General features: G+C 44.7%; 1 protein-coding gene across 3 annotated transcripts in view; it reads left to right on the top strand.

Moving 5' to 3' along the window:
• The window catches only part of RAB11FIP4 (RAB11 family interacting protein 4), a 206285-nt gene that overhangs the window by 52966 nt on the left and 134108 nt on the right, over positions 1 to 19211 (top strand). For all 3 annotated transcript variants that reach the window (XM_081849665.1, XM_081849667.1, XM_081849666.1), the window contains exon 2: positions 15750 to 15837. In XM_081849665.1, the coding sequence (XP_081705791.1) occupies positions 15750 to 15837 (88 nt within the window). The remainder of the gene's footprint in view (positions 1 to 15749; positions 15838 to 19211) is intronic.

Below are 19211 nucleotides of genomic sequence, written 5' to 3' on the forward strand. Positions count from 1 at the left end.
ACTCTGGGCAACCTGGGGGGAGCTCCGGGCGGATTTTTGCACCCCAGCACCATGTATGCTTAAGACAGCCCTGCTTTGAGGTTAGTTTTATATTCATGGCATTTTTTAAATAAAGCAATTTTAAAGCTTGATTTGGAGCCAAAGAACAGTATAAAAGTAAGCAAACATTTGCTGTGTTAAAGCATTCCAACAAATCAAAGAGTACCCCTCCCTCCTACGTATCTCATCTTGTAAAAGTATCTCGGGCATAACTGGAGTCAAGGGAAGAGTTTCAGTCTTGTAGATTCTAAGTAAAGATTGCAAAGATACAATATATTTCAATACAAATTAGATAGGCACACACATCCAGCAACCGCAGGCCTGTTTTTCCAGTCTAGCTGAATTTTGTTACCGTCTTCGGCATTCTCAGCAACGTGTGCTCTGCACCAAGAGGGATACTCTAATCAAATTTAAGATGCCATTGCTCTGCAGTGGATCTTATAAATCATGCAAGAGCCTTTCAAACTCCATCCTGGGGAGAATTCTATGTGTTTGATTTCATGCTACAGAGAAAATTCCAGCTAGGTGCAAGCAAACTATATGTGCAAAATCCTCTCCTAAGAAATGCTAATGGAACCGCCCAAGGGATAGTTTGACCTTCTTAGCTGTGATAGTTGTCTGACTTCCTTCCACCTGCTAAAACTGTTAGGAACATGGTTCATAGATGCCTCCAGAGTGGGAAGGTGTAAAACAGACAGTGAGAAAAGACACAAGGGTCAAAAAAGAGAGAGAAAGGGACCAATAGCCAAGATTCGTGCAGTGAAATAAACATTAGATGCATGGGAGACTTATAACATCCAAAAAGTGAAAAAATGTAAACGCCCTCAGTCCAGTATACCTGAAGGAGTGTCTCCACCCCCATCGTTCAGCCTGGACACTGAACAATGTTGCCCCCATCATTCAAAAGAGGGGGAAAGAAGACCACTCAGCTTGATGCCGATACCAGAAGAGGTCCTAGAACAGGTCAGTTTGTGAGCCCTTAGGAAAGGATGCTGTGATTACTAAGACCCAGCATGGGCTTCCCAAAAACAATTTGTGCCAGATAAATCTCATTTCCTTTTTTATAGAGTTACAAGCATGGTGGATCGGGAATGCTATGGATGTAGTGTATCTTGATTTCAGTAAGGCTTTTGACAAGTCCCCCATGATATTCTTGTGATTTGGATATGTGTGTGTGTGTGTGGAGAGAGAGAGAGAGAGAAATTTCCACAACACACATACTCTTTCTCTGCACGCAGAAAGTTCCAGGTTCAAATTCCCAGCATCAGGTAGGGTTGGAAAAGACCCTTATCTGGAGTCCTGCAGTCACTACTTGAGAATGTAGACAGGAGGGAACTTGATGGATCAATGAGATGATCACGATAGGGCAGCTTGCTATGTTCTCTGTGTAGCTGAGGAGTCCACCAAGATGATAGGTATATGAATGTGATGGTCTTCTCATCTTTGTCTCCACCACTTGGTATTCAGAATTATACTGTCATCCATGCATGTCTCTAATTATTTAGAAGCCATCTAAATGGCTACATGGCTGTGAATTCTACCAGTTATTACACGCCATGCAATGGAGTACATCCTTTCATCACTCCTAAGCCTCCTGTCAATCAGATTCACTGGCCGACCTTGAATTCTAGTATTATACCCCGTCCCTCTCTGTGTCATGGCATCTTCTCCACCCACATCCCTCTGGTCTCTCAGGGAAACTTTTGAACTGCTGATCTTAAAACGCACCATCCACAAGCCAAGCCGAGATTTATTTTATTCTGCTTTCACATTTTGGAAGAGGCACAGCACTTACCCCAGAGGAGGCTTCTGAAGGTATTATTTATTGGTGTGCATCTCTTCTTACTGGGTTCCCTAATCCATTTATTTCATCCCCACAGAACCAGTTCTGCCTGTTCTAGGAATGGCTGGGGCTGTTCAGCAACGTTTGGAAGGTCACAGTGTGTTCACACTTGATGCAGAGCCCTAAAATGAGAGACAACAGCTCCAGCTCTTGGGTTCAGAGTGTCTCTCTGTCCCTTCCTGCTGGATCCTGCCCACAGCTCCATTTCCTAACCCATCAGAGAGGCCTGCTGTCACTTGCCGTTTACTGCTAAATGGCCTTGGTCCTGTATACAGTGGTACCTCGGGTTACATACGCTTCAGGTTACATACACTTCAGGTTACAGACTCCGCTAACCCAGAAATAGTACCTCGGGTTAAGAATTTTGCTTCAGGATGAGAACAGAAATTGTGCTCCAGCAGCACGGCAGCAGCAATGGGAGGCCCTATTAGCTAAAGTGGTGCTTCAGGTTAAGAACAGTTTCAGGTTAAGAACGGACCTCCGGAACGAATTAAGTACTTAACCCCGAGGTACCACTGTACCTGAAGGAGCGTCTCCACCCGCATTATTGAGCCCGGACACTGAGATCCAGCTCCAAGGGCCTTCTGGCGGTTCCCTCATTGCAAGAAGTGAGGTTACAGGGAACCAGACAGAGGGCCTTCTCGGTAGTGGCGCCCGCCCTGTGGAACGCCCTCCCTTCAGATGTGAAGGAAATAAGCAGCTATCCTATCTTTAAAAGACATCTGAAGGCAGCCCTGTTTAGGGAAGTTTTTAATATTTAATGCTGTATTGTTTTTAACACTCTATTGCGAGCCACCCAGAGTGGCTGGGGAAACTCAGCCAGATGGGTGGGGTATAAATAATGAATTATTATTATTATAAGATCCATTCACATTGGCGCCCTTGATGTATATTCTTTTTTCATCTCCCTTCCCAAATCTTTTGTATTGATTTAAGAATCTTTCGACTTCAGTGGGGAGCTCCTCCTCTGACTCCCCCACAAGCCTCTTTGATGAGCCGTCCATGTAATTCTGTTTTTAACCGCTCCCCAAAGGCACTGCGAGGTTCTCTTTTGGCCTTTGACTTGCCGTCCGCTTCTTCATCTTCAGATCTACGCAAAATCAATTACAGGCCTCCTGCTGGCTTGTTAACAAAATCTACCACTCTTTGCTATTAATTGAACGGAGAGGAAAGGCGCCACTGGGAATCCTGGCCACACAGATGCCTCTCAATAGCTGTCCCTTAAAACCTCGGCTAGCCTCAAGACTGCAGCGATATGTGGGATGATGCAGAGAAATGCACCCCCCCATTCCAACCCCCAGCCAAAAGCAGGTTGAGCTGAGGCTAACCAAAGCATATTGTTCCCTTCTTCAGACACAGCTGAAGATCACAATAAATTATCTTCTCCTTGCATGCCTCACTGTCAGCCTTTGATCAGTGACCCATGATAGTTCTGCTGCATCAGTTATAACTTTGTTTCACTTTGATATTCCAAGGATCTGAGTGTTGAGCTGGGCAGTCCTTGCTTCAACTCTCGCCCTAGCTGCCAAACGTACTGGGTGGCCTCCACCACCCCCAATCAGTGGTGGGAGTACCACAGGGGCAGTTGCCCCAGGTGCAAAATTGTTAGGGAGCACAAAATTTCAATATCCATTGCTGTGTCAATACAGCTGTGAGCTTCTATCGTGGGCTCCATTGAAAATTGCAACCAGAACAAACAACCTGACCAAAGAATTGCTTGCAACTTTCTCCCTGCATTCTCTCTCTCTCTCTCTCTCTCTCTCTGTGTGTGTGTGTGTGTTTTATCTTGTTCCCGCCTCCTCTATAGGTTTGCCATATGTATACATGAAGGTCTGAAGTGGGCAGTAATAAGTCACTCATTGTGTCAGGCTGTGGCTGTGGCTTCATCTTAGGCCATTCTGATAGGCAGCAGCTCTCTAAGGACTTAGAACATGGATGGGGAACTTGGGAGGTCCTTCAGACGTTCTTAGCACTTCAACTCCCATCATCCCTAGCCAGCAAGACCCAATGGTCAAGGATGATGGGAATTGTAGTCCAAAAGCAGCTGGAGACCCAAGCTTGGGAAACACTGCCTTAGGCAGTGGTCTTCCACGATCTTGCTACCTGAAATCCTTTTAAGTGGAGGTGCCAAGATTATTCACACAAAGCCCTGATGGGGTGTGAAAATCCCCCAAACACAGAATAGATGGAGAAAGTTTCCAGTGTCTATGTGAAAAGTCTGCTTTTTGTCGTTCATTTTCCTAGTGCCAGAAGCTTGAGAAGGCTGCTTGCTAGCTGGCAGCTGTTTCTTATTGCATGTTCAAGTACCGTTATATATCTTAGGGAACAAAAGGAGTTCTGTGTCGTGCATCCTGATTACTCAAGTGATGTTCTTAACCTTTTACAGGGCCATAAATAACACTGGTGGCCCCATAGCCTTTCGCTATTACAGAGACGTCTGATTAATTGTCTCTAGTGTGCTCCACTGAGCGGGGAAAGGAAGGCAAAGCTGTGATTTCTTTCCAAAACAGAGAGAAAGGATGGGTGACGCCGCTGACTCCAAACAGATAACGAAATTATGGATTCACTTCTACTGCCGTGTTGTTGTTGAGTGTTTTGTGACCTGCGTCGTTTGAGTTCTAGAAAAGTGAGGTGTGAATGTGTTCCGTAACTCAGCAAATGGCATAATATTGGCAGGCACTCAATACAGAGAGAGTAACATGGATTCTACTTGTGCCATTCCTTCTAAATGGGGTTTCCCACAGTCATCTGGTTGGCCACTGTGAGATCAGGGTGCTAGGCTAGATGTGCCTCTGGCCTGATCCTGCAGGATCTCCTTATGTTCCTATGGTTATGCAGCCAAACCGTTATCAGTACATTCCCAAGGCGAACATTCATTCATTTGATTGATTGATTTTTTTTGTTTGATTTTTAAAATTAAATTTCTGTTTGACATTTTAGAATATTCACTTAAGCAATCTTAAAATATCGATGACTTCCCTTCCTCTCTTTCCATGGTTCATTCTGCACAACATAAATCCCTGCATATTTTATATAAACTAAACCATTCAGTATTCCATTATTACATCCACCAAAACTTACGGTCACTGTTGAATTTATCTTACTGCTGCCCGCGTTTTCAGATAAACACAATTTTCCTTCATATATTCAATAAACATTTTCCAATCTTCTTTAAACGTGTGTTCTTCTTGTTCTTTTATTCTACATGTTAGGTCTGCAAGTTGGGCATATTCCATCAATTTAAGTTGCCATTCTTCTTTTGCTGGGACTTCACTCGTTTTCCATTTTTGGGCTAACAAAACACAAGCCACGATAGTGGCATACATAAATAACAAATGATTGATGAATTGATTGATTTTTTAACCTGCCCATCATCCCAAAGGAGCCAAGGCAGGGTGTCATAAAAAGAGCTTTGCTGGATCAGACTAAAGGTAAAGGGACCCCTGACCATTAGGTCCAGTCGTGACCGACTCATCTCGCTTTATTGGCTGAGGGAGCTGGCGTACAGCTTCCGGGTCATGTGGCCAGCATGACTAAGCCGCTTCTGGTGAACCAGAGCAGCACACGGAAATGCCGTTTACCTTCCTGCCAGAGCAGTACCTATTTATCTACTTGCACTTTGAGGTGCTTTCGAACTGCTAGGCTGGCAGGAGCAGGGGTGGAGCAATGGGAGCTCACCCTGTCGCAGGGATTCAAACCACCAACCTTCTGATCAGCAAGTCCTAGGCTCTGTGGTTTAACCCACAGCGCCATCTGTGTCCCTAGGAGTCAAATACCACCAGTACATCATTCCCCGCTTCCCTTTTCCTAAACCCAGTTTCTCTTCCTCCTCTTGAATAAGCAGTCTGCCTAGAATTTCTTAGCACCAACGGTGCTAGAGTCACTCACTGAAGGGAACAAACTGCTGAAGCTTTTGCCCTAGAGTGCTTTCAAATTCGTTTGGGCTGGCTGTCACACACCAGCAAGTGTTGCTTTGGGTGCCACCAGCCTCCTCTTTTATGAGGGACCCCCCCCCAAAAAAAAATCTACTTCCAGCTATTTGCCAGAAGCACACTGTCACATACATTCAACACTGGGAGGAGGGAAAGCAGAAGAAAACCCCGTAGAGGAGTGGGGTTAGGTATCTAAAGCCATTTTTCACATAACAAAATATGTATTTATCACAGTAATTGTTGAACTGAAATACAGTTAAGAAGTATGTTAATAGTGAAATACAATTAAGAAGAAGTATATTAATAGTGAAATAATTATTAAGCTCTAACTCAAAATGCTTTTTTACTCATAACAAACTTAATAATGCAAACACATTTGCGTTTGGCAATAACAAAAGTTCCTTTAGAAACACAATTTACAAAGACTCATAATCTAGTCTCTAGAAACTTGCTATAACATGAAATAAGAATAGGCATAAATATATGGTGCAAACTACTAATAATTATAAATAGCTGAATGTAGGCCCCCTATATATAGAAATGAGCAAACCAGTGAAATTTTAGGGAGCAGGTTAGCAGGCGGGGCCCATCATTTACATCATAGGAGCCTACACAACACAAAACACTGTTGCTGTATGTAGGTTTTATTTTATTTCTTTTTTACCTTATATTCTGGAAATGTACATCCAGTTTCTATTTCTTTAATTTTTTGGGGGCCCCCAAGAAAGTGGGGCCCTAAGCTATAGCTTGTTTATCTTATCCGTAAATCCGGTACTGGGCATCGTAGTCCGAAACATCTGGAGGGTCCCAGGTTGATGAAGATAGCTTTAAGCAGAAGTGCAGATAGATAATTTTATACACCAGACTTAATGGCCCAATAGGGGAGTCCTGGAAGACCGTTGGTGTGATAGACACAAAGCTCTCTCTCTCTCTCTCTCTCTCTCTCTCTTTCTCTCCCTGTATATGTTCAGGCAGGTGAAACAGTATCGCAGGCAGGGGACCTGGTGAACTGAAGTTCTGTAGAAGAGAGATCAAAGTCAGCCAGTTTGGGCTCCCCTCCAGGTTTGAGTGGAACTAGTTTGTGTGGGAATGTTCTGGGGTGCAGGAGAGGATATATTGACTAATTATATCCTTATCCAACTTGTACTAACAAGTTCCCAAAATATCAGCAGAGTTTATAGACATTCCCCTTTAAGTTCGCAACGGTAACGCTTGCACAGGTTCGCTAGAACCTCTATAATAATTACTCTGGTAATTTCCCCTTTGTTCCCTCTTAAAATACAAGACACGACACAGTCTTTATAAAAGTATAAAAGAGTTTACTCACGTTCTGTTCACAATATGATCCCAGAAGGTAGGCAGGCTTAAAAAGGTTACATGCAGTTAGAATCTATCTTGTAGCAAGATAGTACTGTCCTCTCTTGGCTGGGAGCCAAGAGGGCATGTTGCTCCTTCAGAAGATGAAGATGGCAGAGAGGCAAGAGGCAAGAGACAAGAGAGGCTGCCTGCCCTGTGCTTTTATCATTACCTGCACAGGTGAGGCCACACCCACCTCTGGTCACATGCGGAGGAAGTCCGTCCCCAGGAAGTTTACCTGCTTGCTGGACAGACATCCCTCCCCATGTTCTAACATGTACACTCTAGGAATGTTGTCATTGACTGCTCCTGTGTTTACATCCCACATACCCCTTCTCAGGCAATACAACATACACAAAACATAAACAACTTTATTCAACCACCCAGAGTCCCAGCTTGACACGTAGATTCTGGAAACTCTCTCTTGGTAGGGGTTTCGTCAGGATGTCAGCAGTCATCTCTTGGGTGCTGCAGTAGGATAGTTCCACAAGTCCATCCTGGATCATCTGGCGTATGTAGTGGTATTTAACCCCAATGTGTTTTGTTCTGGCCAGGAACTTCTCACTCTGCGTCAGCTTCAGGCAACTTTGATTGTCCTCTAGCAAGCTGACAGGCCCTTTTCTCACCAACCCAAAGTCCTTTATGAGTTGATCAAGCCAGGCGATCTCTCTGCAGGCTTCTGTTGCTGCAACGTATTCTGATTCTGTGGAAGATAATGCTACACAGCTCTGTTTATAACTGCCCCATGAAACAGGTCCATCACCAAACATGAAAACATGACCACTTGTTGATTTATAATCAGCATTATCCCCAGCCCAATCCGCATCAGTATACCCAACCAACTTAGGGTCTCTGACGGCTGGTAACCTTAATTTACAATTCATGGTACCCTTCAAATATCGCACCACCCTCTTTACACCTGCCCAATCATGCTCAGTGGGAGAATTCACTTTTCTGCTAAGAATCCCCACAGCATTTGCTAAGTCAGGTCTACATGTGGTAACTAAATACAAAAGTTTACCAATCGCCGACCTGTAGTCATTGTTGTCTGGCAACTGCTTCGAATCCTCCTGATTCTTCAGGAAGTCAGTAGCCATCGGTGTAGCGACTGGATGTGCGTCTTGCATCTGCATGTGCTCAATTAGCTCGTGGATCTTCTGTCTTTGGCTGAGAAGAAATGAGCCGTCGTCTTCTCTTTCCACCTGGATCCCGAGGTAGTACTGGACATCTCCTAGCTCCTTGACCTCCACCTCTTTGCTAAGGTGTTTTACTATCTGTGTATAGTCTTTCTCACTTGCTGTGGCAATAATCAGGTCATCAACAAATGCTAAGATATATGAGAATTGTCCATTATTTGACTTACTGTACAAGCACTTGTCAGCGTCGCCTTGCTTGTACCCAAGTTGCGTCAGCATTTTATGCAACTTCTGGTTCCAGGCTCTAGCAGCCTGTTTAAGTCCATAAAGTCCTTTCTGCAGTTTGCACACTAAATGTGCCTCATGTGGTTTCACAAAACCTTTGGGCTGCTTCATATAAATTTCTTCAGAAATCTGCCCATGTAGAAAAGCGGTAGCAATGTCTATGTGTTTCACTCTCATTTTCTTGGAGGCTGCAATGCTTAAAAGCATTCTTACGCTGCTGTACCTCACGGTTGGTGCAAAAACTTCATCATAGTCTTCACCAAAACGCTGTGAAAATCCCTGTGCTACAAGTCTAGCTTTGTAGCGCTGCACTTCTCCTTCTGACCCCTTCTTAACCTTGAAAACCCATTTACTGCCAATGGCCTTCTTACCGGGAGGCAGCTCAGTGAGTGTCCAGGTCTTGTTCTGATGCAGTGCATCCATCTCCTCCTGCGCGGCCTTCCTCCAGAGACTGGCTTCTGCAGCTGGCATCTCCTGTATCTCTTCCCAAGTGGAAGGTTCTTGTGGAAACGCCGACCCTGCAAAGTAGGACAACCGTAATGGTGGGACACCTTTGTTGGTTCTGGACGAGCGCCTGACCTCTGGTTCTGCGACCGCATCAGCTTCCTCATCCTCCTCCAACGCAGGCATGTCCCCATCTGAGTCCTCATCTTCGTCTCTGGTGCCGCCAGGGTTCTGGTCCTCTGCGTCTTCTGGTGTGTCGCCTGTAGGGGGCGCTGTAACACTTGAAGGCAGATTATTACTTTGTGGGGTCTCAAAAGGGAAATATACAAATTCTTGAGTCCTTTCTGACTCATCAGAAGAATCCACAACAGTGTTCTTAGTGTCTACCTTTCCATATTCATCAACATAAACCGCATGGTATGCATTTGTCTTACCAGTTTGTAAGTCCATAATTCTATATCCTTTGCCTCCAGAGGCGTATCCCACAAGGATACCTGCTTTTGCCCTGGAGTCAAGCTTGTGTCTGTGTTCCTTGGGCACGTGGAAGTAACACGGACTTCCAAACACACGTATGTGCGACAGATTGGGAGCTTTCCCATGCCAAAGTTCAAATGGTGTGCGCTCTGCACCTTTAGTTGGCAGTCTATTCTGCAAATAGACCGACGTGTACACTCCTTCGGCCCACAGCTTCTGTGGCAAACATGCATCCTTTAGCATGCACCTTGTCATGTCCATAATGGACCTAAACTTTCTCTCAGCTATGGCATTCTGCTGTGGTGTGTAAGGAATTGTGGTTACATGTGCAATTCCTTCCTTGGCCAGGAGAGCCTGCATTTCATTTGAGCAGTACTCACCTCCATTGTCGCTCATTAACACAGCTGGAGCTCTTTGGAATTTGTTCTTGACCATGGCAATGTATTCCTGGAGCTTGTCCACTGTCTCACTCTTCTCTTTGAGGAAATACACAACACAAAATCTTGAAAAGTCATCCAGAAATATTAAAATATATCTATTCTTTCCCAGTGAGGGAACATTCATGGGTCCACATATGTCAGTGTGCACTATGTCAAGCACTTTGTTGCTTCTTTGTTCTGCACAACGTGGAAATGAAGGTTTTACAGCTTTCTCAGTAATACAGCTTATGCACTTTGCTGGAGCTTTGTTGCTCTGCTTTACCTGCAAACCTCTTACAAGATCTCTTTTCTGTAGATCCAGAATGACGTTGGTGTCTCTATGTCCAAGCCTTCTGTGCCACAGGTCCAGATCTGCTTCATCCTTCTGGCTGGAATGTGCCACCTTTGCAGACTGATTCTCTGAAAAATCAAGCTCATATACACCATTGATTAGCTCTGCTTGAGCAAACACTTTGCCATTTCTAGTCACTTTACATTCTCCATTTCCAAATGTGATCTGGAAACCTTTCTTGTCCAAAGTGGACACGCTGATTAAATTGCAGCTCAGCTCTGGAACATACAAAACTCTAGAGATTGTGTTCTCAATGCATTCATTATTTATATTGCATTTCAGCCTCATGGAACCTGCACCTTTTGCTTTAACAATGTTGCCATCTGCAATTTCAATTTCAGATCCTTCTTCATCATTTATCTCATTAAAACAGTCCTTTTTATATGAAAAATGCGAACTCGCTCCAGAATCAATTATCCATTTATTACGTCTATTCTCACGATTCTGGACAGTTAAATTCCTTTCTTGCAGTAGCCATGTGCACTCACATTTCCCCTTCTTTTCTCCTTTTGGCTGAAAGGGGTGGGGTTTCTTGGCTTTAGGAGCCCTGCAATTCTTTGCAATGTGTCCTTCTTTGTTACAATTGAAACAAATCACTTTCTTAGGCATCTCTTTGGACTTTGTACATTGCCTAGATGCATAACTGCTGTCCTTGCTTCTAGCATTTCTCACTGGAGATTCAGCTCTATCTCTGCATTCTTCTTTTAAATAACCAATCAAGTCTTTAAAAGTCAGACCTTGTCTATGATCCATCAAACTTACAAATGCGCTAAAGCGTGGTCCAAGTGATGATAACAAAAATGCTATCTTTGTATCTTCATCAAAAGCTTTGGGAGTCAAATCAATTCTTTGAATAATCTCAGTAAACTTGTTGATGTGCTCTGTGAATTCCTCTTTTGAATTCATCCTCACTCTGGTTAATTTACACACCAAGTTTCTGAAGCAGTTTATGCTAGATTCTCCATACACGCGCTCAATATCTCTTAAGATTTGAGATGCATCATCTGTACTATTTATTAATGATAGCTGCTCATCACGAAGTCCACTCAAAATTATGTGTCTAGTTTCGCTGTTCATGCGTTTCCAAGCACTTATCTTGGCTAAAGCTTCCTCAGACGATCCCGTAGGTTGAGGGTTTAAAGCTTCCAAAATGTGCTTATAATCTAAACATGCTATCAAGCGCTGCTTCCAGTGCATGAAATTGTGTTCATTCAGCACAGGCATTCCTAGCTTTGCATCACTATCAAAAGCTGCTCTAGCCATCTTAAAATCCAAAAATTTGAAAATTCTTCAAAATTTCAAAATTTCTCAAAATTTTAAAATCAAAATCTCAAAAATCTCAAAATACAAAACAATTCTTCACTGCCTTGGGTCACTGTGAACTCTGAGGGAAGGGGGGGGTGCTTAATCCCCACTGCACAATGGAACAAAGGACCATGTGCTTACCAGGAAGTTAACTCAGAAAAATACTACTCAACTCAAAATCACAATCCAACGCAATCCTTCAAAAATACGCAGAAATATGCAATACTGGGGCCCATAACCCTTTGTGGGAATGTTCTGGGGTGCAGGAGAGGATATATTGACTAATTATATCCTTATCCAACTTGTACTAACAAGTTCCCAAAATATCAGCAGAGTTTATAGACATTCCCCTTTAAGTTCGCAACGGTAACGCTTGCACAGGTTCGCTAGAACCTCTATAATAATTACTCTGGTAATTTCCCCTTTGTTCCCTCTTAAAATACAAGACACGACACAGTCTTTATAAAAGTATAAAAGAGTTTACTCACGTTCTGTTCACAATATGATCCCAGAAGGTAGGCAGGCTTAAAAAGGTTACATGCAGTTAGAATCTATCTTGTAGCAAGATAGTACTGTCCTCTCTTGGCTGGGAGCCAAGAGGGCATGTTGCTCCTTCAGAAGATGAAGATGGCAGAGAGGCAAGAGGCAAGAGACAAGAGAGGCTGCCTGCCCTGTGCTTTTATCATTACCTGCACAGGTGAGGCCACACCCACCTCTGGTCACATGCGGAGGAAGTCCGTCCCCAGGAAGTTTACCTGCTTGCTGGACAGACATCCCTCCCCATGTTCTAACATGTACACTCTAGGAATGTTGTCATTGACTGCTCCTGTGTTTACATCCCACAGTTTGAGCATAAATCTGAAGGGACGTGCTGCTCCTGGTGCTCAATTTGCTGCTGTTTCCTGCACATGGGAGATTTACTGCTTTTGTTGCAGCACAAGTATGTCTATAATTCACTAACATAAGCCGTCTGAACATTGGAAAACTAGGACACCAAGAAAGTTTGTCTCCATTCATTCTTATACTTTTTATTTTATTTATTTTTTTTAAAAAATATTTTTTTAAAAAAGGATCTGGGTCGCTGGTACAGAATGCTTGCATGACCTGACAAATTCTTTTAAACTGACAGCTGTCCATGGTGCTGAATTGGGATTGTGTTCTGCTGTGTGACTAATGACCATAAATTTCACACACAGAGGCACATGCTGTGTCACATTCTGAATGAACATGAGCTAAATATTAGTGTTATGTTTGGGTGGCAGGGAATGGTTTGAAGACGAGGACTGGGGAATGCATTCTGTGGCAGGCCAGCTTCTCTCCGTTGGAGAGCTGGAGGGGGAAGAGTTGCCCCCCTTGTCCCCAGCATGTTCAGAAGCAGAGAGAGAGTCAGAAGCTGTAAGGAGGAGTTGCCCAATTTCATGATAATGACAAGGGAACCAGAAGGGAGGGTGCAGCTAGCCAAGATGTCACTTGAGAGTGGGGATGACTTTCCCCCTCCACGGACTCGGAGGTCCGAATGTATCAGAGAGCAAAGGAGTCAGAGGGAGGGAGAAACTTCCCATTGGCGCCTAAAATGCTGCAGAAGTCAGAAGGAGGATTTAGAGTAGCCAACTGCCCTTTGTGTGGTGAGCTGTGTGCTTGCAACATGATGCTGTAATAAAAGGACTATAAATATATCAACTGTTCATTCATTCTTATCTGTGAAGTTACCAAAGGGTTTGCATTGAAGTTGCAGGAGGGTTTGCATTGACTGCTGTTCATGTTTGCTGCCAAATGCAAGCTATCCTGCTCGGGAGCTTTTTTTTGGGGGGGGGTGTCACATAAAATGCAACCTTGTCTGTGCCAAACGACACTAATTATTCCTCCCTTCCCATTGGACATTGCAATGGTCTGATCCAGGAAAGCATTGCTCATCTCTTGCCTCTGGCACTATTCGTATCTAACAGCATAATAGCTACACACGGCTGCAGTGTGTGTCTTACTTGGCCGTGTATCTTGATGATCATAACTGCCTCCCATCAAATGCTCAACGCGCCTGCCGCAGGGATTGAAAACATCCCGTTTCTTCGATATTTCTGTGATTCTTTTGCTGAAGGGGTTTATCATAAAGTCATCAGGAAGGGCATCATGCCCAATGACCGTACCAGACATGAGCAGTATCTCCATCCCCTGTCCAGATTAAGACTCCGGGAAAATGAATGTGCAAAGCACTCCTCCTCATTGCTTTATCTGAGGGCTGGTTTTTTAAAAAAATGTGTGTGGTGGTTTTGCTCACATTTTTAAAACTGGAAAACTGAGAATCTAGGTCATGTCTGTATTCAGCAGCTTGGCTTTTTGCTCTGTGGTGAAATGTTCATGCCCACGGTTTTTCCTTTCAGAACCTCGGGGGTGGGAGGCAGTTCCATGCCGTTCCAACTTGTGATGTTTTCATTATTATTTTCTGCTGAGGATCCCTGTTTCCAATGGAAATTTCCCATTGCCCCTCCTTTACGCACTGTTCTTTAGTCCCGTATCACAAGATGTGGGCCTTTCAGTAATGACACAGGGCCTAGACCAGCAGTTCTCAACCTGTGGGTCCCCAGATGTTGTTGGACTACAACTCCCATCATCCCTGAGCTCTGTCTTTGCTAGCTAGGGGTGATGGGAGTTGTAGTTCAACAACATCTGGGGACCCACAGGTTGAGAAAGGCTGGCCCCATCCCCAAAAGAAGCTTCACAGCAAGGCTATATGGTCCAGTATCTGCAGGTGAAGCTGTTTGTTCACAGGACTTGTGGCCCCTTCTCAACGTTATCGTCATGCTGTTAACTTGCACCTTTTCAGCCTGAGGGCTGCGTTCTCTCTCGAGGAATGTTTCCTGGGTGGTGACCAAGGCAAAAGTGGGGCAGAGCAATGAATGTAAATTTTACCTTTATAAAGGTAACGACTGTCGCATAAAGTGAGGCAGACCAGGTCTTCTCCCAATAAAACATTCGCACGCAGCATCTCCTGTTGCTGCACAGCCCAGGGCGTCTTCCTGCCAGGTCTCCTCTGCCCCCTCAAGATTGGCCTAGGACCCTCATACGTACGGGACCGCCTCTCCCGGTATGCCCCACGGAGGACATTAAGGTCTATAAATAGCAACACCCCAGAGGTCCCAGGCCTTAAGGAAGTCAGATTAGCCTCAACCAGAGCCAGGGCTTTTTTGACACTGGCTCCGGCCTGGTGGAACTCTGTGTCTCATGAGACCAGGGCCCTGCAGGATCTGATTTCTTTCCGCAGGGCCCGTAAGACAGAGTTGTTCCTCCTGGCCTTTGGCTTAGAATCAATTTGATTCCCTTCCCCTCTTTCTTTTTTCCTTCTCCTCCTCTGAAGAGGCTATAAAACATATTTTGCTGCACTGTGCATTCCAAGAGTAAGCCAGGGCTGAACTGATATTACCATTGCTGGAACTTTCCCAGGAAAATCAGAGGCTCACTATGTCAGGTTCCTATTGGAAGACCGGACAAACACTAGAACATTAGCAGTGACAAAGTTTTTATCGGTGGTTGCAAGAACCAGTTATCCCTATCTTTAAGTCTGAAAAAAATGTTTGTTTAACCTGGAGGTAAAAGGTAAAGGGACCCCTGACCATTAGGTCCAGTTGTGGCTGACTCTGGGGTTGCGCTGCTCATCTCACTTTATTGGCCGAGGGAGCCGGCGTATAGCTTCCAGGTCATGTGGCCAGCATGACTAAGCTGCTTCTGGCAAACCACAGCAGCGCACGGAAATGCCGTTTACCTTCCAGACAGAGCAGTACCTATTTATCTACTTGCACTTTGAGGTGCTTTCAAACTGTTAGTTTGGCAGGAGCAGGGACTGAGCAACGGGAGCTCACCCCGTCGCGGGGATTCAAAACGCTGATCTTCCGATCGGCAAGTCCTAGGCTCTGTGGTTTAACCCACAGTGCCACCTGCGTCCCCACCTGGAGGCTGTCTGAATTGTGCATTGCTTTGTAATGATTTGTTGGGTCTCTGGACCGTAATAAAGATTGATTGATTGAAAATGTTTTGAATTCACATTCTGTTCCCTTTGGACTCTTCCTTTTCGGGTGAGATCAAGACAAGAGTTGAATCATCCTTAGGATGTGCTAAGCTGTTATAAGTGTTGCATAGTCTCTAATACTTTCTTTATTTTATTTATTTTAGGTGGAAAAATTTGCCAAATACTTGGATCCCAATGATCTAGGCAAGATCAACTTCAAAGATTTCTGTCATGGAGTGTTTGCCATCAAAGGTAGGCATCATTGTCATTTTTTGCCTCCCATAAATCTGCTCCAGGTGGTTTAGAGAAGCCCAGGGACAGATTTGAGGGGTAAGAGGAAGGAGGGGAAGTTCTGCTGCGCGAGCGGAAAATCTTGCACAAATGGTACGACTTTGCTCCATGCAACCCTGTGTGCCTACAGCATAAGCTGCTAAAACAACTGTCTGTTTGGCAGAGCGTTCCCTTAACTTCAGAATCGATGGTGCTGCTGCTCAGCTTCTACCTAGTGGAAACCGTCTCCCCCTGATTGCAAAGTTGTTAGTGTCCAAAATCAATTGAGGGCAACTGAGTAATCTGAGAACGGCTGCGTGAGTGTGTTTCTTGGTGGTGACTTTGCGTTTCACAACTTTGAGTAACAATTATGAGATAAACGCTGGGATCTGGCATGCTAGGAATGGGTTCCCAAACCTTATTGCTGGAGCATGTCTGCAGGCCTTAAGAGGAGCTAAAATGACTTGCAGAGAAAAGAAAACAAGTTACTCTGTTGGATGCACCCCTGCTACTCAGCAGAAGGCCTGAGCAGTATTGATTTGCCCCGCTCTCTCCCAGCAGAAGAACAGTAGCATCTCTGAGATTTCTTGTTGCAGCTGATGTTATGGCTGGCAGGCAGGCACAGGGCCTGAGAAGCATCACCATTCCCTAGAAAACACTGCCAAACTTCAACTGGGCGAAAAGTGCACCAGTTGTCTTGTTTGTTTGTGGGCATAGGGTCTATCTCACCAACACACACACACACACACACACACACACACACACACACTGCTGCCTCCTCCCATTGCTTTGTCCCAGCTCCTGTGAGCCTAGCAGTTCAAAAGCACACCAGTGCAAGTAGATAAATAGGTACCACTGCGGTGGGAAGGTAAACGGCATTTCCGTGCACTCTGGTTTCTGTCACGGTGCCAGAAGCAGTTTAGTCCTGCTGGCCACATGCCCTGGAAAGCTGTCTGTAGACAAACACTGGCTCCCTCAGCCTGAAAGCAAGATGAGCACTGCAACCCCATAGTAACCTTTGACTGGACTTAATCATCCAGGGGTCCTTTACCTTTTATATTACACCTAAAGGCTGTAACCTTCATGGCTTCACCACCTGTCAAGTTATTTGTCCTTGCTTTGATTCCTGTCTAGCCTGCTGAAGAGTTCTGGAGAGCTCGAGAGCTTGCATGCAATTTTGTGATGTTTTGGTTGGCAAAAGGTTTTCCTTGCCAAGAGTTTCAAAGAAGGGCTGGAGCTCAGCAATAAAGAATCCACTTTATATGCAGGTTCAGCCCCCAACATCTCAGGTTTGAGGAGCACCACGCCAGCCAATACCACAAGACCACGAGGCAGACGGACCAATGGTCTTGAGCTGGTGTTACATAGCTTCCTACCTGTCCTATTAAGGATTTTGGAATTGCATTTCCTCTGTCTTTCCTTTCTCAGTTTAAATGAATGAGGACCTCCCCCTAGCGGTCGTGTTTAAAAGTCCCCTCTCTAGATCCCTCTTGGTGAAATACAAAGAACAGTCTTCCTTTCTGTTATCATTTGATGCATTTTTGACCACAAATACGGGTCAGTTGTCTCCATTTGTTTATTTACCTATTCCACACAATCTCACGCAAAATGAAATATGGTAAACATTTACCAAAAAAAATACACAAAATCAAGAAAACTAAAGCAAGGACAGTGATCCAATACTTTTTTTTAGATCCCACCAAGGGCCCATTATTATTATTATTATTATTATCATTATCATTATCATTATCATTATCATTATCATTTTTATTATTAAATTAAATTTATATGCTGCTCTTCACAACATAAAAATACAGGATAAAAACAGGATTAGAAACACAAAATACGTAATAATAACTAAAAAAAACCCTCAAACCAATAACACACACACATCGCTTCCCTCATTGTGTGGTGTGTACCTGGTTGAGTTACAAAAACACTATTCCTCAGCTTGGAGGATTTATTTATTTATTTATTTTTAAAAACTTAAAAAACAAAAAACAAAAGACAAAGATGTTTCTGGTACAAGGAATGACACTGAGCCCTGACTGCAGTTGCTTCAAGAAAAATGGCTACAGGACAGGTTACGCCAATGCCAAAACCCAACCCCTAATTCTGGAGTGTTCATCTCTGCCCCCAGACTCCTTGCAAGGACTCTTTTCCCGTGGGCTCCGCAAGCCCAGAGTTAGCATTGCCTATGGGGAGGTAGGTGAGGTGGAGCGTGGACTTGGTGGGGCTGCAGGCCTCCAGTTTTACCTTCTAAGAAGTATCCACTACACCATGGGCTGGGGAGTTTTCCAGGTCGCCTCTGACTTTTTGGGGGCTGCTGATGCCAGCCAGCCAGCCAGCCAGCCAGCCAGCCAGCCACAGCTTTGTGCCCACCCATGTGTCAGGAACTGGACTGAAGAGGAATGGTGGGGCCTCCTCCCCCTTCTCCTGAACCTTCCTGAGAACAGGAGGACAGTATAGATTTAGAACAGCGGTTTGCAGAACGGCATAGTTCAGAGGCTGCAGAGGGCAGAAGCTGGGAAATATTGGAACAGCAGGAAGAAGAAGAAGCACCAGGGGAGAGACAGCTGACAGACTCAGTGTCCTTGGAAAGTATTCCTGACCCCCCTTCTCCTAGAACTAGATGGGCATTGAGGGTATTAGAACAAAAATCTCAGTGGCAGAAAGCTCAGCAGAAGTGATGTTGAATAAGGGAGACATAGGTGAGTGGGACTTTACTTGGAGCAATGCCATCATTGAATAGAGACTACATTCTCTCTCTCTCTCTCTCTCTCTCTCTCTCTCTCTCTCTCTCTCTCTGAATACTGAATAAATTATGTGGTAAGGACTCTTTGTGTTTATCTGCTTTTTTTGGCTGCCACCGGGGGAGGGCTAGGATTCCCCGAAGGCTTGACATAATGGAAGGCTGCTGAAAGGCAGCCGGGCTGCTGGTAAGGTCAAGCAGGGCAGGAGAGGTGCCCACACAGGAGTGCCAACACCAAGGGCTGACGCAGTTTCTGCCCCCTGGCTCACGCAATATCAGGGCGTCATGTGGTACCTTGGGTTACAGACACTTCAGGTTACAGACACGTCAGGTTACAGACTCCGCTAACCCATAAATAGTACCTCAGGTTAAGAACTTTGCTTCAGGATGAGAACAGAATTCGCACGGTGGCTTCGCAGCGGCACCGGGAGGCCCCATTAGCTAAAGTGGTACCTCAGGTTAAGAACAGTTTCAGGTTAAGAACGGACCTCTGCAATTCCCTGCTAGCAATGAAACTCACCAGGTGACATGGGGCCAGTTTCCTCTGAGTACAGCTTTGATACCAGAAGTGAAGCAGGGCAGAAACAAATGGCTTAAAAGCAGC

The sequence above is a fragment of the Podarcis erhardii genome (assembly GCF_964252035.2).
Source record: "Podarcis erhardii genome assembly, chromosome: 2".
Taxonomy (NCBI): domain Eukaryota; kingdom Metazoa; phylum Chordata; class Lepidosauria; order Squamata; family Lacertidae; genus Podarcis; species Podarcis erhardii.